The 27487-nt window shown below is 43.9% G+C and overlaps 1 protein-coding gene across 1 annotated transcript; it reads right to left on the bottom strand.

The window, feature by feature from the left end:
- Window positions 1-4045: 4045 nt before the first annotated feature.
- Window positions 4046-26931, bottom strand: ZNF454 (zinc finger protein 454). The gene is made up of 5 exons (XM_024560654.3): window positions 26565-26931; window positions 25620-25719; window positions 21854-21980; window positions 21376-21465; window positions 4046-9725 (listed from the first exon to the last, which is right to left on the bottom strand). Exons 1-5 carry the CDS (start codon window positions 26843-26845, stop codon window positions 8398-8400), a joined length of 1926 nt encoding a protein of 641 aa, XP_024416422.3. The 5' UTR covers window positions 26846-26931; the 3' UTR covers window positions 4046-8397.
- Window positions 26932-27487: the final 556 nt, after the last annotated feature.

Below are 27487 nucleotides of genomic sequence, written 5' to 3'. Positions count from 1 at the left end.
ACTTCTTCCTCTATTTTGGGACCATACTCAACCAGTTCTGTGAGCATCCTGCTTACCAGTGGTTTGAACTCTGCATGTGATAGGTTAGCGATCTCTTCATTGCTTAGTTGTATTTTTTCTGGAACTTTGGTCTGTTCTTTCATTTGGGCCATATTTTTTTTTGCCTTGGTGCACCTGTTAGGTTATAAGGGGCAGAGTCTTAGGTATTCACCAGGGCAGAGCAACCCACATTGCTACGTTGTTGCACTGTATGTGGGAGAGGGGTCTGAGAGGGAACAATGCCATGTGCTCAGTTCTTGGCCAGCTTTCAGTCACTTTCCCTGCTTCCCACAAGCAAATGGGGCCCTTCTAGTGCTGATTCCTGGGTGGGTGGTTTTGTGTACATTATAGGACCCTGTGGGTCTCTCCAATGCAATCCCCTGTGTGGCTGGGAGTTTCTTCTGCCACCACAATTCCCACAGAATTTTTCAGTCAGAGGTTTTGAGGCTTTATTTCCCTGCACTGGAACCCTGGGTTTCACCATCTGTCTCATTCCCCAGTTGTTCCTCCCAGTTTATTAGTATGCAGATTTGGGTCTGCCCAGTTTGCCAGCCTCCACCTTGCTGTGAGCCCTCTCCACCTGGCTGCCCATCTCTGCCCCTTCTACTGGTCTGGATGAATGTTTCTTCTGTAACTCCTTTGTTGTTGGACTTCCATACAGTTAGATTTTCTGGCAGTTCTGGTTATATTTTGTTTTTAAATTTGTTGTTCTCCTTCTTTTGGTTGTGAGAGGAGGAAAGTATATCTACCTATGCCTCCATCTGTCCAGAAGGCTTATTGATGTGATTTTTGACACATTTATTACATGTACTACAGCAGCTTTGTTGCATTTATTACATTCTGTGTTCTTTAGAAATTTCCCCAAAATTCATTCATTATTGCCTCTCACTTTATTCAGTGATTCTTATTAAGTAAATGTAACTTCCCCCAAAAGTGTGACTTGGGTATTCTATTGCTTTTTAAAAAATATAGCTATCGATTTGCAAGACTCCTAAAATGGAATAAACACACAATTCCAAGTAAATCTTTTCACCATCATTTTCTGGAATTAACCCTCCTCAGGAATACTCTCAGTGACATCTTTATTTCTAAATATGAAAAATACCCAAGTGTAAGGATTTTCCATTTCTTAGGCTTTGAGAAGGAAGCCTGTTTCAGTGTGGACAGAAGAGCAGAGTGCTGACAGTGATGACAAATAGGCTGGGCGTTTGAGAGACAATCTTCCAACCTGTGGAGTATGGTGTAGGAACCAAGGTGGGATATAGTTCTGGGAGAGAGCAAGTAAGTGGGAGCACTGGAGGGAAAATGAAGGCAAGGGTACAGAAAGGCAGATTTGTCAAGGTACTGGATTTGGACATTTGAAGCCTCAGCACTTCATTCATGGATTACTATGACAGGGTACTAACTGGTCTTTCTGCTTCCTGTGTCCTACAACCAACATCAAATTCATCGTTGCAAGGCACTGGCCCCCACACTTAGGGGAATGTTGCTATGGGCCCTGCCCTGTCCTAGCACCTGCATGTGGTTGTGATTTAGTCTCATACTTACCTGAAGATTCAGAAACAGAAATAGCAGGAAGGCCACATTAGGCCAGAGTATCATGGCCCCACATGCTGTTCCCTAATATAATCTGGCAGATTTGGTATCATTAGCTTTTTCTACCAGAATTCTTGAATATTGAACTGGCCCATAGTATCAATTTCTGAGTTCTTTTTCCCATTTGGATTTGCCAGGCAGGGAAGTTTTCCAGAATCCACAGACACTGTCTTGCCCCTGACACTGTATACATCTTGACTCAGTTTTCACATCTTCAAATGGTACAATGTTGAGGTTAAGACTTCTTGAGATCAATTTCAGCTCTGCCACTTGCTAGATGGGTGACCTTGGGTGGGATAATTGGTCTCTCTTATAGGTAATGACAGCCAGAGTCTCCTAGCAACCCCACAGAGATGCCCAATCACTGATGCTATTTCCCTAGCACTGACCCCCCAGCCCTACTAGTCACTTCCATGCAGACCGAGCTCATCAAGCCAAGCCCCTCAGCTGACTGGTCTCCCAAGACCTCATCTCACAGCCAAGACCCAATTTCCTGACCCCTGCAGCATTCTCATGCACTGTCATCCCAACAAGTGTCATGGGAATTTCCTCTGTGCTGCATCAGTCTACACAACAGGCAAGGATTGTTTCCTTCCCGGGAGTTACATCCTAGTGGTGGGTACAAGCAATAAACACTATATAATACAAATAAATCCAATACATAGTCTGTCAGAAGAGGACAAGCACTGTGGAAAAAAGAAAATATTAGAGCAGGGTAAGGAGAATGGGGAAGGTTGGAGAGGACGGGCTGCCACATTAGATAGAGTGGTTCAGTGTGGGTATCATTGACAGGCAGCATTGGGAGGGGGTGGGCAGCGAGCCATGGGGTTATTGAGGAGAGGGGGTCCAGCAGGTGGAGCAGCTAGTGAAGAGTCCTGAGAACAAGGGGCGGCTGGTATGTCTGAGGAGCCACTAAGGAGGCCAATGTGGCTGGAGCAGGGTGAGGGAAGGAAACAATAGGAGAAAGGGAGCGAGATGTATCAGTCAGGGTTCTTCACAAAAACAGTGCCAGTAGGGCATGTTGATTTTCTGGAGAATCCCAATACATAGATGAATGGAGATACAGATCTCTATCTATCTCTATATAGAATGACATCTATATCTGTACATTTCCTATTGGATATAGTGTATTATATGAGTATACTTGTACATATAGGCTGTGAGAGAGAATATATGGTGTGTGTGTATACATGATACATATGTATGATACAAAGGCACAGAGAAGATGATTATATATCTATCTGTCCTATAATCAATAGAGGAGATGATATAGATATGAATGATAAAGATATAGATATATTCAAGAGATATAGTTTAAGGAATTGGCTCCCATGAGTGTGGGGGCTGGCAAGCCTGAAATCTGTAGGGCAGGTGGCAGGCTAGAAGCTCAGGTAAGAGTTGGTGCTATAGTCTTGAGGCAGAATTACTTCTCTTCGGGGAGGCCTGAATTTTTTCTCCTGAGTCCTTGGATGAGACCCACCCATTGAGGACGATTACTTCTGTCTTCTTTACTTGAAGTCAACTGGTTGTACTGTTAACCATATGTAAACAGTACAGTGGTTAGTGGTTGACTGAATAACTGGGCACTACAGCCTAGCCAAGTGGATACAAGAAACTACGACATGAAGTACTAGGGGACTGTCATGTGGAGCCCACAGGCTGCTATCCTAGGCAATTAAGGAGACAAGGGAGGGTTATGCTGGAGGACTTGAAGAGCACACTGAGATGGTCTGACAAGTTTCAAAGGACCACTCTGGCCACTGTTTTAAGACTATTATGAAAATAAAGAAAGGAAAGTTCATTTAGAACGAAAAAGGGAAGCCCTGGAGGGGGAGCTCTCATACACGTCACTCAGACACCAAAAAGGAAGAAGCTTGCTTGACACACCCAGCTTGCTTGACACACCCAGCAGAAAGAACTTTCCCTTGCCCAACAACAGCCCAGCCAATGAGGAGCTATCACCCCACTGACCTCTTCCAAACGGCCCCTCCTGGCTTCCTCCTTGCCTCTCCCCTGATCTTCCCACATGTCTGTGGTTCTCCACAGTTTGCTCGTTCCAAACTGCAGTGCTTCTGCTATTCCCAAATAGATGCATATTGTTGGTGAAATAGCAAGCGCTCTTATTTTTTAAGGTCAACAATATCTTAGAAACATCTTTTGTGCATGTGTTTTCAGAGTGTTTGACATTCATTCACTGAAATAATATTGCTCTAAGTCATGCATGCACCAGCATTCTTATAAACACTTTTGATGTTGCCTTATGTTTGGGGAAGGGGATAAACAGGAAGAGAGAGGAGAGGTGAGTGAAAACTAATAGCCAGGGTGACCAGTTCTCCAAGACCCACAGCAGTCCAGCTTAATGGTTAGAGCCTTGGTTTCTAGGATCAGAAGCCGCTTTTCTTACTCTAACACTGTGACCTTGGGTAAGTCACAGATTCCTCATCTATAAAGTGAGTATGAAAACCATGTCTAGCAATAGGTCATTGCCTGTGCCCTGGCAGTTTTGTTTAGATTCCATGGCATAAGTAGGCAATGTTCACTGTACCTGGATGATAGTAAGAGCTCAAGATATGACTTATGATGTGAACATATCTAGCATGCTATGATGGTAGGAATAAAAACCACTAAAAAGAGTAACAAAGTTTGAATTAAAGAAAACCTAAAAGACAAGGAGCACTATGGGATCATTACTTGCCAAGGAACAACCACTAACACCTCCCTTACTAAAGTGAATTATTGCAATAGCTGCGTAACTGGACTCTGAGAAGCCAGTCTCCCCTGAGGAGTCAGTCTCCCTGTAATTTCAGAAATCCGTAGCACTTGCCCACCACACACTCTGTGGAAGTAGCACTTGCCCAACCACCCCGAAGGAAAGCTAACTTGTATAGAGAAGGCCCCTCCCCTGATCGGTCTATTCTCATGCAAATGAGGGCTCCAAACCCTACATTTTGATTGGTCCAAAAAGCACTGTCCTAATTGGCCAGAACAGCAGCTCTAAGTGGTAATGAGGCTATAGCTGCCCAGCTCTGATTGGACAGGGAAAGTCTCAATCCTACTGACTGAAATAGGATTACAGAACTCCTTTATTAGGGCTAGCTCAGACAGGCACAGTGCAGGCAAGCAGCTTAGTGTGGGAGGCAAGCAGTTTAGTGCTGACTTCTCCCTCAAGTGTGGCTTGTTTAAGCTGCCCGTTTAGCAACAGCTCCAGGCTGTTCATAAATTTGAGCCCAGTTAGCTACTAGGCTCCTTCTCAACAGGTGTATTTGTTCTTGGGGTCAACAAACCCTTTCATCAACCTTTAAGAGGGAGTGGTAGAAATAGCTGCTTATAATTGTGATTGAGCTAATATACACTGGGTGCTTACAGTAACTAACACAAGGTATGCCCTCAGATGTTAACTGTTCTCCCCAGCAGTAAGGATGCAGCTGGAACACTATGGTGTCTGGAGCCAGGGAAGTTTGGACAGCTATATGTGGAGGTAGGACCAGAAGCACAAATCTAGCATGTCTTACTTCTATCTGATTAGAGAAACAGGCAGCACAAATGCAATGTGTAGTTTAAATGTTGGATATTTTCTAATTTATTTTCAGAAAGACACACTGAAATACTTTTATGGCAACAGTTTTTAAGATAGTGATGTGTAGCGTACAAGGTAACACAGAACAGGGAAGGTGAGTCTCATGACCAAATCCTGGCACTTGCAGGGAATGACCATTTGCACAACTGAGAAGTCCTTGAGTGATGGAGAAAATCAAGCTTTGTATTTATTTTCCCTTCACAAACTGATATAAAAATTTAAAGTAAAAATATTACCAAAAATATATTTAGCAGGAGTTGAGGCCAGCCAGGAAACTGGGAACCCTCCTATGGCAGGTGGGAGAGTTTTGTTTCCACTCTCTAGCTGGCTAATCCAGAAGTGTACAGGAGGCAGCACAAGTGCAAAGGGGAAGAGGAGGGAGAGGACTCAGACAGCTGGAGGCTGCCCATTCTTAGGTTAAACTGACATTTAAGGGAACTGTTTTCTCAACCTAAGGCATGCATGCAGTTTAGGGCTATTTTATTCTAAGTAACCTTTGAGACAGAGCCTGCTGCAAAGTCAAGGTGCCATTTTAACCAGCAATCTTTGGGTTGGCAGGCAGGCACTCCATCCATTGAGCCATACCAGGCAGGGCCCAAGGTGCCATTTGAAAAGCAGTTGCTGAGCATGCAAGAAGGCAGTATCTTAGATGCCACTGTCAAGGCTAGGCAAACTCAGATGGGCAGGGAGAACCAGGTGCAAAATCAATCAGCTGCACGTGAGTTGAAACCTGATACCCCTTCCTGGTAACAGAGAAGGATTAGAGGAATTTACGAAGGGAAATTTGGAGCAACTTTTTTTTCCTCACTGAGAGCAGGCAGTTTCAGTGGCTGTTCATGGGGGGTCATAGACACTGAAGAATGTAACCAAGTCTAGAGGTTATTCCTCTACTTAAACCCTCCCCAGGCAGAGCAATTGGCACTTCCAATGGGTTTCCCCACTGGGCAACTGCCAAGTGCACAACTGGGAGAGTTGGGCCAAAGTCCATTTCTCTGGCGCATAGCTGTAGTCCATGTGAGGGGGTGGGGAGCCTGGCTCACACGTAAGCCCAGTGCCGCCTCTGCCACGTGCATGTACTCGGTGTGCTGGGAAGTCTCACATAGGTGGGACAGGCGGTAGTGGGAGGTGGGCTGGATGTGCTGGGGATGGAACATACCAGCTCAGACCCTGTAACCCTGAAGGATGGGTCCCAGGGGTCCTCATTTCTGTCAGTCAGTGTCCATGTGGCCAATCTGCAAGGCTAGAAAAGTGAGGTACAGAATGAGCTATTCTTATAGTAGTCTCTAATGCCTTGGGCACAACCTGGCTGATAGTGGGGTAGAAAAATGTGCCTCTCTATCATTACCGAAATCTTGTCTGATACCCTGGGATCAACTGGCAGAGCAAAAGTGGCTGAGGACCTCTACCCCAGGGTTCTCAGGAATGCACTTCTAGGGATCAGCAGACCCCTAGAGCATCAAAAGTGATGCTCAGCAGATCAGACTGCCCAGGCAGAGCCACACTACTTCAGATTAGCAAAGGACAGAGCAGCACCAGGGCAAATGCTGACCCCCTGAGTTGAGGTCACAATTAGGTGTCAATCATATGGCAGAATATAATAAAGCCACAGCTGAAGGGCTAGTCTAACAGTATTGCCATAAGTATATCCAGTTGGCCCAGATACATCTAATAGCCTATTTGTTTACTTTGTGCCTCCCCAGAGAGGGGTGAGAGGTCTAATTTCATCAAGACCCAAGCCTGACAAGAGACAGATTCAGGGAAATAGACTGCAATGTCAAGTGGAGAGCCTCCCAACTGCACTGGTGGAAGAAGAGCTGTCACTAGAGCAAATGAGGCCCTTAAAGTGGCGGCAGGTCTTGGCCACAGCCCAGTGCAGGCACATACTGAGTGGCAGTAGCTCTCACTAAAAATAAACATCGTAAAGAACAAACTCAGGTTAGTAAAGTGTTTCTTGAAGATTCGAGGTGAAAGCGGGGACCCGACAGGCTGTGTGGATGGTATTGAAGGCAGGTTATCTGCAGTAGTGGGGCACAACTGTGGAATCTGAGGTTGCCAGCCATGTGAAGCTAGAGAAACACAAGCCCAGGGCATGGATAGTCTCAAGTAACCTGAAATGCTGCTTCATGTGAAGCTTCATAGGAAGAATGTATGAGTCGCTGTTGACCTAACAGGAGGTGCCTACAAGTGCACTTTATTAAATGGAAGCTGAATTCAAAGAGCTTGGGCTTTTAGACAGCAGCAAGCTTCAACTCTGTTTAACCTGGAGTCCACTGAGTCCACCAGGACATGGAAGACCCTCTCTGCCCTGGGAGCTGAGGTGCAGCATTCATAGGGGTCAGCAGGCTGCCCAGTTTGATGGAGTGCACCTCCGTAAACCAGGAACCTGTTACCTTCTGCCCAGACCAGGTCTCCTTGCTCTCCCACCTTTATGACGCAGAGCGCTCCAGCCTGCACTGGTGTGGGCTCCCCATTCTTTGTAGGGGCAGGGAGAAGGGACATGCCACCAGAAACTGTGTGTATGAAGACACCACAGATGTTATTTTATCCCTGTGATTTCTATGACCACGCTGAAAGATTAAGGTGATGATGATCTGTACCTGCAGGACTAGAGTGCCACTCAAACTTCTGGACACAGACACCGCTCCTGCCAGAGACTGTCATGGTGCTGGTGACCACTTCTTGACTTGTAGAATCACAAGTCTCAACATGTTGCTCGTCACTGTCATAACCAGATAGTCTTTAGGTAGTGGAATACCCAGATGGAGGAGAGCAAGTGGCCGTTTTCCAATGCAAAAGCACAAATACAAAACTCTCTGCTTTTCCTGTGAACACAGTTAATACCTTCAGGAAACTGGACAAAGGCAGGGCAAGGACCAGGATGAGGTTTAATATTAATGTAAAATTAATGGAAATTTGATAGACAAATTTCTAAGTTGAAGCTCCTTGTTGGTTCTTATACTTGGTGATTCAGACTAATTACACAGTACTGCTATTCAGGTGAGGGAGTTCTGAACCATGAGGAGCGTCTGACATTCTTAAATTCTCAAAACCCACAATTCTGTGAAGCTTCTCAGTAATAAAATGACTATCTTGACATGAGCTTTCATGGTTATTCTCTGGAATGGATTCTCTTACCTTCAATTATTCAAACACTCAGTCTCAAAGCTCTTTTCTTTAAACTGTAATCACTTTTCTCCAATGTGATGTTTCTGATGCTGAATGAGGTTTGCAGTCTGGCTGAAAGCTTTCCCACACTTACTACATTTGTATGGTTTCTCCCCTGTGTGCGTCCTCTGATGTTGGGTGAGGTGTGTGCTTCGGATGAAGGCTTTCTCGCAGAGTTTACACTTGTAAGGTTTTTCCCTAGTGTGAATTCTCTTATGTTGAGTAAGGGCCGAATGGTCACTGAAGGCCTTCTCACATATATTACACGTATACGGTTTTTCTCCAGTATGAATCCTCTGATGCTGGGCTAGGGCAGACTGGTCCCTAAAGGCTTTCTCACACAAACCACATCTGTAAGGTTTTTCTCCAGTATGAATCTTCCGATGCCGAGCAAAGGATGAATTATCTCTGAAAGCTTTCCCACACTCATTACACTTATAAGGTTTCTCTCCGGTATGAATTCTCTGGTGCTCAGTCAGGGAAGAGTTCACTCTGAAGGCCTTTCCACATTCATTACATTCAAAGGGCTTCTCTCCAGTGTGAATTCTCTGATGCTGAAGAAAACTTGTACTTTGATTGAAGGCTTTCCCACATTCATTACATTTATAGGGTTTCTCTCCACTGTGAATATTCTGGTGTTTGGTAAGATGCGCCCTACACACAAAGGCTTTGTCACATATGTTACATTTAAAAGGTTTCTCTCCAGTATGTATTCTATGATGGTGGGCAAGGTGTATGTTTCGGATAAAAGCTTTTCCACATAAGTTGCATTCGAAAGGTTTCTCTCCGGTGTGAATTTTCTGGTGATAAGTGAGTGAGGAGCTCACTGAGAACGCCTTGCCACATTCCTTACATTCATACGGTTTCTCACCAGTGTGAATTCTTTGGTGATGGATAAGGTGTGTGCTCTGGTGAAAGGCCTTCCCACATTCTCTACATTCATACCGTTTCTCTTTAATAAGAGTTTTCGGATTAGAATTAAGTTTTTCAGTATGAATTTTCCGATGTTTATTAAGGGCTGAACTTGTAGTGAAGACTTTTCCACACTCACTACACTCAAAGGCTTTTTTGCTAGACTGAAATCCCTGACTTTGAACAGAAGATGAGCTCATGGTGTGGCACCTCCCAGATCTATCCCATTCCAGGTCACTGCCCACAGGTGAGGTTTGTTGGAGAGTGAGTACCCCTTTCCGCAGCTTCACCTCGCAGCCTCTGTGCTGCCATTCCCACGGGCCATCACACGTCCAGCGACTCCTGCTAGTGAATCTCCCCTCCACCATCCACTGATTCAACGCTTCTTCAGGAATATTGAGAGTAGATTCCTTACTCACAGGGAGAGGCATCCAGTCTAAAAGATGTCAAAAATAAAAATGTCTGTTTTATCCTAGCAAAACATCTAGTTGGGATTAAGTTGATGGACCTGTTTAAAATGTTAATAAAAAGATAGCATTTTTGAAGATTTCTTGAAGAAAGGAAAGGGGAAGAGAGGTGAACAGAGGGCGAAGTAGGAAGGGGTTGATCTAATGTACAATGTGATAAGCAAGAGATCTTGGGACCCTGAGTCCAGAAGTCATAGGCCTGGGTTGTGATCCTGAGTATAACAGTTATTTTATTTGTGATTACAGAGAAGCTACCTGACTTTCTAAGCCATAGAAAAACCTATACAGACCACATTATGCCCACAGATAAGAAAAAAATGTACCTTATTTATTTAAATGATATAGTCTTTATAAAAATCTAGATGTGACCTTAAGAAATTATTGAAACTAGAAGGAATGAACATAGCAGGAAAAATTCAGCTCTAGACTAGCTACCAAAACCAGTATTTTAATGCTTTATACACTCATTTGAGCATTCAAATGGATGATAAAAAGTTAGGCTACTCTTAAGACTGTGTGAAGGACCTCCTGCTATTGGTGAGGAAGCAACATCTTCAAACTTACATGAATAATGTGACATCTATATAAGGTGAATGCTCAGAGAACCAGGATGTACCTACCACATCTTAGAGGGCAAGGTCCTGGATCTAGGGAAAGGGGAATACTAGTCAACTAGAAGGGAACCCTGCTCTTGGGAGAGAAGTCACAGTCCCATGGATTATATGACAAAATGATTCCTCTCTCCAAAAACAAATTTCACACTTAACAACGGTCTCACTTGTTTTCCTTCATGGTGCCTTGATATTAACAAGTAGAGTTCTAAATTGCATATTAGTTTTGCATATGTATTTGTGAATACATGCCTTTTATGTTAAGTCTATTTAAATTTAAGACTCTATACTAAGAAATGGAATAATAAGCACTAGCTACTAAACACACATAATGCAGATTATGGGAAAGTGCTATCAAGACAAGCCTCCCTCACTACTTTTTTTCTCTACTCAATCAAGCGAATCTGCAAAGAGCAATTTAAAAAAAAAACAAACTCTTTAAAAGTTATCTGAGAAAGTTAAATAGGTGTATTTTAAGGCTAAAAATTCTGGTGAGCTCAGAACATATATCTTAGCTCAAAACAAAGAGTGGTCAACATTAAACACTAATATTGCCAAATCTCAAAAACTTAAGAACTAACTTTCACTTCTGGACCTGATAGAGTAGCCTATACCTGTGGAAAACGACTAGGAACTCTGAAGTGAAAAGAAGTCTTTCTAAAGGCATCCCATGTCACTTGAGGCCAACTTGATAGTCTAATTTTGGGGAGAAAAGGGTAATATAGAGAGGTGATTCCAAAATTTAGTGTTTTTTATCTCACAGAATTTGCTGAATTCTTATGCTTCTCAGGGCAGGAGACTAAAGCTAAGCAGAGATTCAGAATTTTCTATAGTCTTATAGTACTGTGGAGTCAAAAACGAGTTCAGGACCTTTCAAGGGGCAGGGCAGGCACAGTTAATGTGTGAGGCTTTCATGTGAGACTCAAACATTTGCATCATAGGGATTCCAGAGGAAGGAAAAATGAATGGAAACTTTATTTAAAGCAATAATAGCTGAAAACTTTCCCAACCTGAGGAAGAAAACAGATATCCAGGAAGCACAAAGTACCAAACAAGATGAACCCAAAGAGGTCCACACCAAGACATATTATAATTAAAATGACAAAAGTCAAAGATATAGAGACAGTCTTAAAGGCAGCAAGAGTAAAGCAACAAGTTATACACAAAGGAACCCTCATAAGGCTATCAGCTGATTTATCAGCAGCAACTTTACAGGCCAGAAGGAAGTGGCAGGACATCTTTAAAATGCTAAAAGAAAGAAAGCTACAACCTAGAATACTATATCTGACAGGATTATCATTCAGAATTGAAGGAAACATAAGGAGTTTCCCAGACAAGCAAAAACGAAAGAATTGTCATAGCCATTAAAGGATCTTCTTTAAGGAGAAAAGGAAAGGCCATAATCAGAAATAAGAAAATATGATAAAGGAACAAATTTCACAGGTAAGGCCAAACATTTAATAAATACAGTGAGTCAGATATTTAAAAAGCTACTATGAAGGTCAAAAGAAAAAAGTATCAAACTCAAAAGACAGTAAGTACCATATTTTTCAGACCATAAGATACACCTAGGTTTTAGAGGAGGAAGATTGGAAAAAAAAATTTTGAAGCAAAAAATGTAGTAAAATATTTAATAACATCCTTTAAAGCAGAAATCCTGTAGTGAGCCAGGTAAGCTACATTCGGACTATAAGACGTACGCCCATTTTCCTCCCAAATTGGGGGGGTGCGTCTTATAGTCCAAAAAATACAGTAATTAGGAGATATACCACACTAAAAAGATCTAATATGTAACATAACATCAATAACATAAAGCGAGAAGAAGGGAGTTAAAAATGCAGTCCTTAAGAATATATTTGAACTTAAATGCCTATCAGCTTAAAATAAACTACTATAGTTATAGAATGATATACATAAACCTCATGGTAGCTACAAACCAAAAAACTACAAAATACATACAAAGAATAAAGAGAAAACAACCATATAAAACACTAAAGAAAACCAGCAAACCACAAAGGAAAAGAGCAAGGAAACGGGCAGAAACAAAGAATTATAAAGATGACCAAAAACAATTAACAAAATAGCAATAAGTATATACTTACCAACAATTTTTTTAAATGTAAATGAATTAACTGCTCCAATAAAAGACATAGCAGAATGAATAAAAAAACAGACCCGTCTATATGCTGTGTACAACAGATTCACATAAGATAGAAAGATACACACAGGCTGAAAGTGAAGGAATGGAAAAAGATATTCCATGCAAATAGAAATAAAATGAAAGCTAGAGTAACAATACTCTTATGAGACAAAATATAAAATTTTTAAAAGGGCAAACAAGAATATCACATAATTATAAAGGGGTCAATCCAAAAAGAGGATATAACAATCATAAATACCTATGCACCCAACAAAGGAGCACCAAAATAAACAAAGTAATTATTAATGAACATAAAAGGAAAAGTCTATAGTAATACAATACTAGTAGGGGATTTTTAACACACCACTCACATCAATGGATCAATCAATCGTCAAGACAGAAAATTATTAAGGAAATAATGGCCTTAAATGTCTGTTAGATCAGATTCACCTAATAGATATTTTTAAAACATTTCATCCGGCCTGGGAGAACCAACGTGGCAGCATAGGTAGACACACTGCGCCTCCTCGCACAACCAGAACTGACAGAAAATCGAACGGCAAGGAAGTCCGACACCAAGTAGACAAAAAAGAAACATACATCCAGACTGGTAGGAGGGGCGGAGACGGGCACCGGGGTGGAGAGGACTTGCATGGCCCTGCCGACACTGGCGGAGTGTGGGACGAACGGGGCATGCAGTCCGAACACTGGCTGACCCTGCGGCCCCACATTCGCGCTCAGATAAACCGAGAGGGCCTGACTCAAAAGTGGCGAAGAAAGGGGCAGGCAGAGCGGCAGGTAGCACCCTGCGGCCCCACATTCACACACAGATAAACCGGACGAACAGCAGGGAGCAAAGCAGACCACGCAACCCAGGGCTCCAGCGCGGGGAAATAAAGCCTCAGACCTCTGATTGAAAACGCCCGTGGGGGTTGGGGCGGCAGCAGGAGAGACTCTCAGCCTCACAGGAGAGGTTGTTGGAGAAACCCACAGGGGCCTGGAGTGTGCACAAGCCCACCCACTCGGGAACCAGCACCAGAGGGGCCCAGTTTGATTGTGGGTAGCGGAGTGAAAGATTGAAATCCTGAGGAAAGTGAGGCGGGCACCATTTCTCCCTCCCGGACCATCCCCCACGTACAGAGTCACAGCGCAGCAACCAGCGTTACCCGCCCGTGAACACCTAAGGCTCCACCCCTTAAAGTAACAGACACACCAAGACAAAAAAAAAAAAAAAAGGCCCAAATGACAGAACACTTCAAAGCTCCAGAAAAAATACAAGTAAGCGAGGAAGAGATAGCCAACCTATCGGATGCACAGTTCAAAGCACTGGTTATCAATATGCTCACAGAATTGGTTGAATCTGTTCGAAAACCAGATGAAAAAATGAAGCCTATGCTAAGAGAAACACAGGAAAATGTACAGGGAACTAATAGTGATGCGAAGGAAACTGGGACTCAAATCAACAGTGTGGACCAGAAGGAAGAAAGAAACATCCCACCAGAAAAGAATAAGGCAACAAGAATTCAGAAAAATGAGGAGAGGCTTAGGAACCTCCAGGACATCTTGAAACGTTCCAACATCCGAATTATAGGGGTTCCAGAAGGAGAAGAGGAAGAACAAAAAATTGAAAACTTATTTGAACAAATAATGAAGGAGAACTTCCCTACTCTGGCAAAGGAAATAGACTTCCAGGAAATCCAGGAAGCTCAGAGAGTCCCAAAGAAGCTGGACCCAAGCACGAACACACCAAGGCACATCATCATTACATTACCCAAGATTAAACGCAAGGACCTACATCCAAGATTACTGTATCCAGCAAAGCTATCATTTAGAATGGAAGGGAAGATAAAGTGCTTCTCAGATAAGGTCAAGTTAAAAAAGTTCATCATCACCAAGCCCTTATTACAGGAAATGTTAAAGGGACTTACCTAAGAAAAAGAAGATAAAGAATAGGAACAGTAAAAATGACAGCAAACTCACAGTTATTAACGACCACACCTAAAACAAAAACAAGAGCAAACTAGGTAAACAACTACAACAGGAACAGAACCATAGAGATGGAGATCACATGGAAGGTTGTCAATAGGGGAGTGGGAGGGGGAGAGGGGGGGAAAGGTACAGAGAATAAGTAGCATAGGTGGAAAATAGACAGGGGGAGGGTAAGAATAGTGTAGGAAATGTAGAAGCCAAAGAACTTATAAGTATGACCCATGGACATGAACTATAGGGGGGGAATGTGGGAGGGAGGGGGTGGGCAGGATGGAGTGGAGTGGGGGGGGGAAATGGGACAACTGTAATAGCATAATCAATAAATATATTTTTTTAAAAAAAAGAAAGAAAAGATGGGTTAGCTTACAAAAGAATAAAGCGTCCAACACAGTGTGGATTAAAATGTTCCTTTGATAATAAAAATATTTGCACTGCCTTTTAATTCTAAGTTCTCCAATAACATCAAGTCCAAAGCCAAACTATTTCCCAACCAAATGCCTAGAAATCTGACAGTGGTGAAGAATGAATAGTAACTTTAATCATACCATTACATGCACAAACAGACAATTTACAGAAGATCTGAAAGCTAAAATACAAAGTTGCTGCCCTTTAATAAAAATGTATAAACTGTCAACATGACCCTGGAAGAACTGAGGTCTAAGTTAATATATAAAAACTTCACTTAAATTTTATTGAATGTTTAGAGGCTTTTAAAAATATACTATTGCCCTGACAATTGTGGCTCAGTTGGTTGGGCACATTCCTTAAAGTGAAAGGTAGCCAGTTCGATTTCTGGTCAGGGCACATTGCCCGGGTTGTGGGTTTGGTCCCCGGTTAGGGCATGTGCAAAAGGCAACCAATTGATGTTTCTCTCTTATATCGATGTTTCTCTTCTTCTCTTTCTCCCTCCCTTCCCCTCTCTCTAAAAATAAATAAATAAAATCTTTAAAAATAAAAATGCTTGCCCTTTGCATTTTGTGTAACTGCTCATCCACCATGACAGGGAGTTGAACTTATTCTTCCCTACTGGTTTTAATAGTACATTTTTTAAATTGTATTCTTTGAAAGATTTTATTTATTTTTAGAGAGAAGGGATGGGAGGGAGAAAGAAAGTAAGAGAAACATCAATGTGTGGTTACCTCTCATGTGACCCCCACTGGGGACCTAGCCTGCAACCTAGGCATGTGCCCTGACTGGGAATCAAACTAGCAACCTCTTGGTTTGCAGCCCATGCTACACCAGGTGGGGCCCTAGGGCAAGCATTTTATATGGGAAGGACTCAGCAAATGCTGCACCAAAGGCTTCAAGAAGCCCAGTGGGTACAAAACAGAACCACGCCAGGTGCATCCCTTGGAAACTTCAGAACACTGGAGTAAAAGGAGGAGCCCCTGTCAGTTTTTGGAGAGGAGAACAGGTCACAGCTGATGAAGACTAAGACTGATCTTGTATTTTGCAACAATAAACTGAAGTCCAAAAACCAGTGGAGCGACGTCTTCAAAATTCTGAAGGAAAAGATATCCAGTACTGAATGCTATCTAATCAAACTACCCAAAAAGTGTCAAGGCAGAAAAAGACATTTACGGACATGATAGGCTACAAAAAATGAACTTGTAAGCATTCTTCCTTAGAAAGCTACTGAAAGATGTGTGCCACCGAAAGAAGGGAGTAGACCAAGCAAGAAAGCCATAGGAGACATGCAGCCAGAGATGGGGGTCTTCACAGTGGTGTGAGCTGGGTGCCTGGCACTCTAGGATGGAGCTGGTCAGACAGTCCAGAAAATGGACATGGCCTTGACATTGCCTGATGAATCTGAAAGTCTTGCAAAGAGATGTAGACCACTGGAAGAGGGCTGAGATTAACTGAAATTAAACAAAACTCTGAACCAATGAATACCAGGAACAGATTGCCTAGGAAAGCAAAAGCTGTCATAATTGACTACATGGACCAATGGTGAATACTGCTTAAGGATGTAAACACTGATTATTCCTGTGACCTAAATGACTCTGCAACTCTGCTGGGAATGAGAAGGCAGTGAGATGGCTAGTTGGAGTGGTGAGTTTCACCCTTACTCTTTATAGGAGGGACTCAAAAAATAAGGTCTAAAAATGAAAAGTCAAGAGATAGAAATACAAACATGTGACTTGGAGACACGGAAGCGAAAAGACCAAATAATCAGCTACAAGAAGAGAAAGCACTTACTTTTGAAGAGGGGTGAAAGAGGAAGGGAGTGACCGCAGCCCCTGTTTTCCATAGTAAACACTGTAGTTTCATTAAACTAAATGCATGTATTGCTTTGATAAAATTTAATTCTAAAAATAGAAGAGAATAGAATAAACTCTAAAAAAGTCAAAGGAAAGAAATAATAAAAAGCAAAAATTAATGAAATGGGTCAAGATAAAATAGAACAGCTAAATAGATTGGCTAAGTCAAACCTTTATTCATTAAAAAAGCCTACAAAGAAAGCGAAACTCTCATAAGACTTATACAGAAAAAAAATACAAAACTAAATATTATTAGAAATCATACTTTCACTCAACAAATACATTTAGGAGCTGGGGTGCTGGGGACACAGAAGCAAATAAGACCAAGTCCTTCCCTCGTCGATCTGAGGGCAGAAAAGAGTATTTAAACAGAACACAGAAAGCACTAAAAGAAAGATCATAATGATAAAGACTGATCTAGTCTAGTTCGTTAATTAAGAATTTCTATTAGTAAATAAAAAGATAAGTTATAGACTGAAATACATATTAACTGATAAAGTATTAGATTTCTGAGTACATAAAACTCCTAGAAATGAAAAAGAAAAAGATAACTATAATTTAAAAATTTGTCAAAGAACATAAATATGTAAGTTATACGACACAAATAATCAACATACAAAAAAAGATGTTCAACTTCACTAGTAAATAAAATGCGGGCCCTGGCTCGTGTGGCTCAGTGGATTGAGTGCCAGACTGTGAAGCAAAGGGCTGCCGGTTCAATTTCCGGTCAGGGCACATGCCTGGGTTGTGGGCCAGGTCGGGCCCCCAGTAGAGAGTGCACGAGAGGCAACCACACATTGATGATTCCTCTCCCTCTCTTTCTCTTCCCTGCTCCTATCTCTAAAAAATAAATAAATAAAACGTTTTTTTAAAAAAGAAAATGGTACTTAATACAACAAAGAGACAGCATTTCTCAAGATTGGGACTAGGAGAATTTTTAAGTCAGAAAGTTCCAAATTTTGACAAGAATATAAGGTAACAGGAACTTACATCAACTATTAGTACAATTTGGAACAAATGTAATCAGCAATCTGGGAAAATCTAGGAAAGTTGAAGAAGCATAGACCCTTAAACCCAGTATTGCCACATCTATACACTAAAGAAAGCCCCAAACAAGGCCCATGTGTACAAAAGGAGGAATGTACAATATTCAGGTCAGCACTATTCAAAACAGCAAAAAGTTTGGAAACAACCTCCAGGTCTATGAAATTAAGGGATAGTCATGAAAGGAATATCAAAGTGCAGTTAAAAAAAGACATAGAGCTACACATCTCAACAAGGACTTAAAACTGGAAGTTATGGGAAGGTATCTATAGTACAGCACACACATATCAGGCTTTATAGTAGCAAGTTGCTCAGAGCTATGGATAAACATGGCAAAGCTGTGAAGAGCAGCAGAGTTGCTGGGCAGATGTTGAGCTGTGGCTCTCTGAAATGACAGGAGGAAGGTGGGAAGAAGGGGTGTACACCAGGCTGCATATGTGCCTTCATGTCCTGTTTCTTAAGCTACAACCACAGCTTAAGCTACACAGTAGGGTATGGGTGTTACTTCTTTATTCTTCAAACTGTTCAAAACTATTACCTATCCTCTTTTGTATCTAGGATATACAGTATTCAAAATATATTTTAAGGTAAGAAAAGCATATGACAATGCTAAGTGTACAAATAAAATTACTTGTCAGAGAAATAAATAAGAGCTGGCTCTGGCCGGTGTAACTCGGTTGGTGCATGGTCATCCTGTAAATGAAAAGGCCACCGGTTCAATTCCCAGTCAGGGCACAGGCCTGAGTTGTGGGCTCAGTATCCAGTATGAAAGCCTACGAGGCAACTGATCGATGTTTCTCTCTTACATCGATATTTCTCTTCCTTTCTCTCTCCCTCTATTCCACTCTCTCCCTAATATCAATAAGCATGTCCTCAGGTGAGGATGAAAAAAAAAGACCTGGTTCTCTAAAAAAATTCCCAAAAAATTTAAGAGAAAAAAAATTGTAGGTAAAATTGGAAATGAAAAGGAGGACATAATATAAAAATGTTGAAATTATAGATGCATACCATGCATAATTGTAAATTATAGAATACATTCTATAGCTCAAAAAGATTACAGCTGAGACTTCCGGCCAAGATGGAGGTGTACATAGATACACTGTGTCTCCTCACACAACCAAAAGAGGGACAACAACAAATTTAAAAACAAAAAACAACAAAAACTGCCAGGAAATCAAACTGTATGGAAGTCCAACAACCAAGGAGTTCAAGAAGAAATGTTCATACAGACCAGTAGGAGGGTCAGAGATAGGCAGGCAGGGCAGAGAAGATGAGAGGCAAAGCGGCAGCTGGAGGACTGGGGTGGGCAAGGTGGCAGCTGACAGCGTGGGTGGTCCCATATTTGTGTGCAGATAAACCCAGACCACAAACCCAGGGTTCCAGTGCAGGGAAATAAAGCCTCAATCCTCTGATTGAAAAAACCTCTGGGGGTTGTGGCAGTAGGAGCAACTCTCAGCCTCACAGGAGAGTGCGTTGGAGAGAACCACAGGGTCCTAGAACATGCATGAACCCACTTACCTGGGAATCAGCACCAGAAGGGCCCAACTTGCTTCTGGGAAGGGAAGGAAGTGACTGAAAGTGAGGTGAGAGCTGAGCCAGTGGCACTGTTGCCTCTCAGACCCCACTCTCACATACAGTGAGACAACACAGCAAAGTGTGTTGCCCTGCCCTGGCAAATACCTAAGGCTCTGCCCTGACTACTTAATGGGCTGGCCGAGATTTAAAAATATGGCCCAGATGAAAGAACAGATCAAAACTCCAGAAAAACAACTAAGACACAAGGAGATAGCCAACCTATCAGATGCAGAGTTCAAAACACTGGTAAGCAGGATGCTCGCAAAAATGGTTGAGTATGGTCCCAAAACAGAGGAAGAAATGAAGGCTATGAAAAGTGAAATAAAGGAAAATGTTCAGGGAACCAACAGTGAAGGGAAGGAAATCGGGACTGAAATCAATGATTTGGAGAAGAAGGAGGAAAGAAACATTCAACCAGAACAGAATGAAAAAACAAGAATTCAAAACAATGACGAGAGGCTTAGGAACTTCCAGGACAACTTTAAACATTCCAACGTCTGAATCATAGGGGTACCAGAAGGAGAAGACGAAGAGCAAGACCTGGAAAACTTATTGGAAAACATAATGAAAGAGAACTTTCCCAATCTGGTAAAGGAAATAGACTTCCAGGAAGCCCAAGAAGCCCAAAAAAGTTGGACCCAAGGAAGCACACACCAAGGCACATCATAATTACATTAGTCAAGATGAAAGATAAGGAGAGAAAGCAGCAAAAGAAAAGGAGACAGTTACCTACAAAGGAGTTCCCATAAGACTGTCAGCTGATTTCTCAAAAGATACCTTGCAGGCAAGAAGAGGCTGGAAAGAAGTATTCAAAGTCATAAAAAGCAAGGACCTACATCCAAGATTACTGTATCCAGCAAAGCCATCATTTAGAATGGAAGGTCAGAAAAAGTGCTTCCCAGATAAGGACAAGTTAAAGGAGTTCATCACCAAGCCCTTATCATATGAAATGTTAAAGGGATTTATCTAGAAGAAAAAGAAGAAAATAAAAAATATGAACGGTAAAATGACAACAAACTCACAACTATCAACAACCAAACCTAAAAACACAAAAACAAACTAAGCAAACAACCAGAACAGGAACATAATCACAGAAATGGAGATCCCACATGGAGGGTTAGCAGTGCAGAGGTGGAGGGAGGAGAACAGGGGAAAAATGTACAGGGAATAAGAAACATAAATGGTAGATACAAAATAAGACAGGGGGAGGTTAAGAATAGTATGGGAAATGGAGAAGCCAAAAAGTTAAATGTTGGAATGTCCTGGGGAAGGCACTAAGCTCCAGAGAATGTTGCAGGGCAGAAGAGGCACACCCCACCCCTGCTCCCAAGTTCCTAGATCCGATGGGCCCCTCGAGGCACGTGACAGCCACTGAATGGTCAGGCGCTCTAGGTCGCCGGCAACAAGTCCGTGCCACCCACCAGGTGCCATACGTCATGCTGGGCATGACCCGGCAGTGTTCTCATGGTGCTCTCAGTCGCATGCGGAGCTGCAGAAGGTGGAGAATAATTACATGCTGGCTGAATGTACGCATGTGCGAATGATCAAAGAAGGAGGCAGCCGAAGGAATGCGCGGGTTTCAGCTAGAACAGGAGCGGCCTCAGAGGGCACACGATGACTGGCCCTTAGCCTTGAAGAAGCCAGCCTGCTATGCACGCCCCAGCGTGGCCCCTCCTCCCTAGAGAAGCAGGGGCTGAGACCACACTGTCACACGCTGAACGGGACCATGGGACCTGGTGGGACAGCTGCCCAGATTACATGTGAGGTCTTTCCCAAACAAGACGATTCATCCACGCCAGATATGAAGAGAAAAACAATCCCGAAGGAGAGGGTCTAGGGAGGCACAAATCACCAAAAGGAGGGAGTGACACATGGCTGTGGGGACAAACGTGGCAGCAAGGTAGGAGGCGAACAGAAGAGAGCAGATGCTCCTTTCTCGGGCCACTGGCCCGGCGCATTTCCCGAGTCCCCTAGGCACCCCCCACACGCAGGGCCTTACCCAAGCAGAAGCCTGGTGCTGCGACCTCTGCTGTCCATTCTTCCCCTTTTCCCAGCTGGGCAAATGGATCTGGTTTGGGTCCTAAAAGCCCTGTTTTTGAGGGGAAAAAATGGACCACATATGTTCATGCTACAGAAAAAATCAATGCAAAGATGAGATCTAGTTCTTGGAACCTCCTGGAAAAGGGGACTGGGTAGGAAGGCCCAAGGTAGAGAGCAGTTAAGGATGAAAAGATGGCTCAGGCATGAGGCACAGCCTGTTCCCACATCCTCCTCTCTCCCAAAGGGGGAGCATTCGATCGTACTCAGCACAGGCTCCAAGAGTCCTGTGTCCAGGACACCAAGGAGTGCCAGGTCACAGACTTAAAAGTAACATCTTCAGTTGGCCTGCACCCAGCTCCATCTGCTGTCTGCTACCAGTCCAAGGCCCCAGAGAGCTGTCCAGGAGAAAGATGAGCCTGGGGGGGCACCACACTTACCCAGCGAGGCCAGGTGGCTGCAGTTCTCCAGCATAACATCCCGGTACAGGCGCCTCTGTGCCGGGCTCAGCTGGGCCCACTCCTCCTGGGTGAACAGCACCACCACGTCCCTGAGGGTCACCGGTTCCTGCAAGGCAAGCCACCCGTTGGCTGGGGCTCCCCATTCACAGGGCACATTTTAGTGCCCAGTTTAGGTCTCTTGAATGGCAACCGAACAACATAGAATTTAAGGAGAAGGTCAGGAAGAGAAATATTAGATGGGCAAAAAAAATCTACTTTGTCTTTTATGTAAAATAACAGACGTATTTTTCATCTTCACCAATAACTTTATTGATTTGGATATTTTGAGTATGTTGCCTATGTCCCATGTGTTAGAATGTTGATTGTTCTCAATTAATGTCTAGATTTGATCGCCATCAACTTCTACCTGACTGTAGAACAGCATCCAGCAAGAAATCTCCAGCACCATGGCAGACCCGGACGCTGCACATTCACGTGGGGATAAACCAGGAGAACAAATGGGGAGAAAGATTACGCAACCCAGAGTTCCACGCAGGCAAACAGAGCCTCAAAACCTCTGGCAGTAAAAACCTGTGAGGTTTGTGGTGGTGGGAGAAACTCCCTGCCTCACAGAGTCGTTTGGAGGGGCCCACAGGATCCTAGATCAGTACACAAGCCCACCCACCTGGGAATCAGCACCTGAAAGAACACAATCCACTTGTGGGAAGAGGGTAAGTGACTGAAAGCAGGGTGAGAGCCAAGCCAGTGGCATTTTTGCCTCTCAGCCCCTCCCACACATACATAACTCAGTGTCCCACAACTTTGGGTCCCACAACTGAGTGTCACAACTCAGCAAAGTGGGTTGCCCCACCCTGGCAAATACCTAAGGCACCACCCTTAGAATGTAATGGGTGCTGCACAACAAAGAAATATGGCCCAAATGAAAGAACAGATCAAAACTCCAGAAAAACAACTAAGACACAAGGAGATAGCCAACCTATCAGATGCAGAGTTCAAAACACTGGTAAGCAGGATGCTCGCAAAAATGGTTGAGTATGGTCCCAAAACAGAGGAAGAAATGAAGGCTATGAAAAGTGAAATAAAGGAAAATGTTCAGGGAACCAACAGTGAAGGGAAGGAAATCGGGACTGAAATCAATGATTTGGAGAAGAAGGAGGAAACATTCAACCAGAACAGAATGAAAAAACAAGAATTCAAAACAATGACGAGAGGCTTAGGAACTTCCAGGACAACTTTAAACATTCCAACGTCTGAATCATAGGGGTACCAGAAGGAGAAGACGAAGAGCAAGACCTGGAAAACTTATTGGAAAACATAATGAAAGAGAACTTTCCCAATCTGGTAAAGGAAATAGACTTCCAGGAAGCCCAAGAAGCCCAAAAAAGTTGGACCCAAGGAAGCACACACCAAGGCACATCATAATTACATTAGTCAAGATGAAAGATAAGGAGAGAAAGCAGCAAAAGAAAAGGAGACAGTTACCTACAAAGGAGTTCCCATAAGACTGTCAGCTGATTTCTCAAAAGATACCTTGCAGGCAAGAAGAGGCTGGAAAGAAGTATTCAAAGTCATAAAAAGCAAGGACCTACATCCAAGATTACTGTATCCAGCAAAGCCATCATTTAGAATGGAAGGTCAGAAAAAGTGCTTCCCAGATAAGGACAAGTTAAAGGAGTTCATCATCACCAAGCCCTTATCATATGAAATGTTAAAGAGACTTATCTAAAAGAAAAAGAAGATCATCAAAAACATGAACAGTAAAATGACAGCAATCTCACAACTATCAACAATTGAACCTAAAAACAAAAACAAAGAAAACAACCAGAACAGGAACATAATCACAGAAATGGAGATCCCACATGGAGGGTTAGCAGTGCAGAGGTGGAGGGAGGAGAACGGGGGAAAAATGTACAGGGAATAAGAAGCACAATTGGTAGGTACAAACTAGACAGGGGGAGGTATGGGAAATCCAAAGAACTTATATGTATGACCCATGGACATGAACTAAAGGGGGGAATGCTGGAGGGAAGGTGGTGCAGAGTGGAGGTAGAAAACAGGAGAAGTGAATGGGACAACTGTAATAGTATAATCAATAAAATATACTTAAAAAAAAGAAATCTCCAGCACTAAACATGTTCATTCAGTCACAGCACCTTCTCCATGCAAAGTACAAATCTTTGTGTTTCAATTGCGTTTTCACCTTTCTTGAAATAATAAAGCATAGTATGCTGAAAATGTTGCATACTTTCTTCCATCTTCAATGTTAAAATGGCTGCACAAAAGTTCACCAATTTTGATAAGTTTTTCTAAATGCACACTGATATGACAGCTGCTACCATACAATCCAACAAAATTGTTTCGAATGAAGTTAAAAACAACTAAGTGCTACTACAGCCATCTTATGGGAAAAAACAAACGAACTTTTTGGCCAACCCAGTTATCACAGTGGACTGGCACCATGGAGACCCGCCACAGAGAAAAAGTGGTGCCTGAGATGGGTGCCAAAGGACAAGTCAGACACTGGGAGCAGAAGGCTGAGTAGCTGGTGGGCTGTGACTGGGTTGTACTCAGCAACTTCAACCAGCTGCTTATCCCTTTCAATTATTTCTATCAAACAGTCCCTACAGGGTTCAATGTGAAGGAGTTAGAACAACTTTACCTAGCTCATCAGAATTTATACATTCGAATGAATGCTGTCCCTTCAGGGTGCAGCCCATTCCCTTATTCTACAGAGGCTGGCTCTGCTCAAAGCTTTTAGTAAATTATTGAAATCAAAACATAATCTTTTTAAAAAGTAAAAATGTTTTTGTAATTATAGTTGACATAAAATATTATATAGTGATTAGACATTTATATGACTTACCAAGTGATCCCCCTGATCAGTCTAGTCCCCATTTGGCACCATACACAGTTATTACAATGTTATTGACTATATTCCCTGTGCCATACATTTTACATGCCCATGACTATTCTGTCAACCGCCAATTTGTACTTCTTAATCCCTTTGCCTTTTTCACCTGTCCCCCCAAACCCCTTCCCATCTGGCAACCATCAGTTGGTTCATTGTTTCTATAATTCTGTTTCTATTTTGTTTGTTCACTTATTTTGTTCTTTAGATCCCACATATAAGTAAAATTATATGGTATTTGTCTTTCTGTGACTGACTTATTTTACTAAGCATAATACCTTCTAGGTTCATACATGTTGGTCTAAATGATAAGATTTCGTTATTTTTCGTGGCTGAGTAATATTCCATTGTATATATGTACCACATGTTTTGAATCCTTTCCTGGTATGCAACAGCCCTCTGAAGTAAAAAGCCACATGTCATTATTTAAAAAGAAAAAAACGTGTCCAGTAAATCGCACCTCCCCAAGAAAGTGTTCTGATCTCTCCTCTTGCCTCCTGTCTTAGGCACTGCCTTTTACCACTTTACACCTCTAATCTGACTTGCTAGTGGAAAGAGTGAAGGTTTCTATTTTGGATCAACCTGGGTTCCAGTTCCAGTTGTCACTTATGTGACCTTTAACAACTTTCTTAGCCTGGATGACACTCACTAAGATGAGCCTGACATGGGGGAAAGTGGAGAAAGTAGTGACTCAGTCAGGCCTCTTCATGAGACTGTATTGGGAGAAAAACTCCTGGTCATGGAAAAGCAACATGCCACGCTCTCCAAACCTCTATGTTCAAATCTTTTAAGGCAATTGAGTGTGTGGAAAAGCACGCCCCAGCAACCCCCACTCACCTGGACTGTGGTTGGCAGGTGCCTGACAGCCATTTCTTCTCTAAAGAGCCCTCTTAGGAACAAGCAGAGTCGGAATCCTCGGGCAGAAACTTGCACACACCTGTCGTGGGGAGAGGACTGGATCAGAAGCTAGCACACGGCAGTCCAGAGTGAGGCTGAGAGCATTCGCATCCTGGGGAACATGCAATACCCCAGCCGTGAATTCGTAGTCCCTACCCACTCCCGATGCTCTGTCCTTCTGAGAGCATGTCTGCTGGCCCCTGCGGCAAAGGGAATCATTCACCATTAGGCTCCCTGCCCCCATTTCCCGTAGCTTCTGAGTCAAACCCCCCGCCTCTCCCCTCCCTTGTCATACATACACTGACTCCTCCTTACAGACGGCCCTCTCCAGCCCCAACTATCACGCTCTCTGCCCACGCCCTTAAGTCAAGCTGAGAGGTCTCTCCACTGACCGCTGCCTAATTCTGGGAGGAGGGGAGGTGTAGAAGAAGGGTGGCCCGTTTTCTGCTCAGAAAGACCGGATCTTCACGGTCAGGCTCTCAAGCCAAGCCCTTCTCTGGCCTCAGGCCTGGCCTCCTCTGGGGCCCAGTCTGGGTGACCCGGGAGGGGAAGGTGTGCAGCAGTGTACTTGTATGGGAGAGGCGGGGCGAAGAGGGGCGGGGAGTCTTCCTCACACCACGTCCGGCGGGCGGTCGGCCCCGGAGGGCTCCACTTACGTTCACAGCCTTATCCAGAGCACCCTCTACCCCCGGGCGTAACCGGCTCCCCGGTGCACGCCGAAGCTCTGCCCCTCCTCGTCCGCGGGCATTTGCACGCTCTGTCCGAACCCCGACAGCCCACTCCTGGTCGTCCGTTTTCTCTGGGAATCCAACCTCAGCTTTAGATCCCGGAAAGTTTGGAGCGACCGAGCAGCGTCCTCCAGATAGAAGCATGCCTCAGACTTACTGGGCTTTCCCCTCCGCCCTTCTCCCCGGGCGCCACCGCCCACGGCCGCTCTCGCCCTCCCGATGAGGCTCTCGACACAGTGCCTGGTCACCAAGACGTTTCCCTTCGAGAAGCCCCTGCCGGCAGTGAGAGATCGCAACCGCCACATCGCCAGCAGAACACAAAGAACTGAAGGCTGCAGCCGGGTCTGAACTGCGCTTGCGCATTGCCCAGTGCTCTGCGGAGCCGAATTCCCACAAATTCCACGGCTGCGGCGTTCGGCTTTCCGGGCCGCTTCCCATTTGGCAAACCCGCTGCGAGCGCCCTTGTCAGCGTGCGGCAGAGAAAAGTACTGCGCCCGGGAACAGACTCCGCCCTGCCCTGAAACGCCGCCTCCTTCCCTCCTCCCGGTCTAGAGCCTTTCATATGGAAACTACATTTCCCAAGGGACTCTGCGCGGCGTGCTGGTCCACTCTACAAATAACTCCGCACGTGCTGACGGGCAGTGGTGGCCTTGGTTCCGTTCTGTTGTGCTTGGGACTCGGTCTCTGCCTTGAAAAAACGCCCAAGAAGATAGATACTAGTAAATTGACGGTGGAATAAGAGAGATCAGTCCTGTGGCGCGACGCCTGATCCGGTGAGGAGAGCGGATCGGGAACGGTCCCAGAGGACTAAGTAGGACGCTACAAGCTGAAAGGGCGCATTCCACACGGAAGACCGCGCGCAGGACCTAAAAAAGAGGCGAGAACGCGTGTCAGCCCCGGGGACGAAAACGACACCAAGTGTGGCCGGCAGAGGTTCGGCTAGAAGTGGGGTGCGAGGTGGACAGGGGCTGAAGGACTCCGGCTCGAGACCTGGGCGGAGGCCCTGGCACCGCGCGTGGAAAGCATAGAGCAGGTGGAATAGACTTGGCCCTGGGCGACTTCTCCGGAGAGGACGGAGCC

The sequence above is a fragment of the Desmodus rotundus genome, chromosome 9, assembly GCF_022682495.2.
Source record: "Desmodus rotundus isolate HL8 chromosome 9, HLdesRot8A.1, whole genome shotgun sequence".
Taxonomy (NCBI): Eukaryota; Metazoa; Chordata; class Mammalia; order Chiroptera; family Phyllostomidae; genus Desmodus; species Desmodus rotundus.
The sequence above is the reverse complement of the archived record's forward strand: the minus strand, read 5'-3'. Positions and strand labels throughout refer to the sequence as shown.

What these genes read in the sequence shown, in the direction of transcription:
- ZNF454 (XM_024560654.3), bottom strand. Translation starts at nt 26,845, where the DNA reads ATGGGAAGCGGCCCGGAAAGCCGAACGCCGCAGCCGTGGAATTTGTGG. An exon ending in AGGGCGGAGGGGAAAGCCCA is followed by an intron (nt 25,720 to 26,564) that starts GTAAGTCTGAGG and finishes TCCCCACGACAG; the next exon opens with GTGTGTGCAAGTTTCTGCCC. An exon ending in ACCTGCCAACCACAGTCCAG is followed by an intron (nt 21,981 to 25,619) that starts GTGAGTGGGGGT and finishes CTTGCCTTGCAG; the next exon opens with GAACCGGTGACCCTCAGGGA.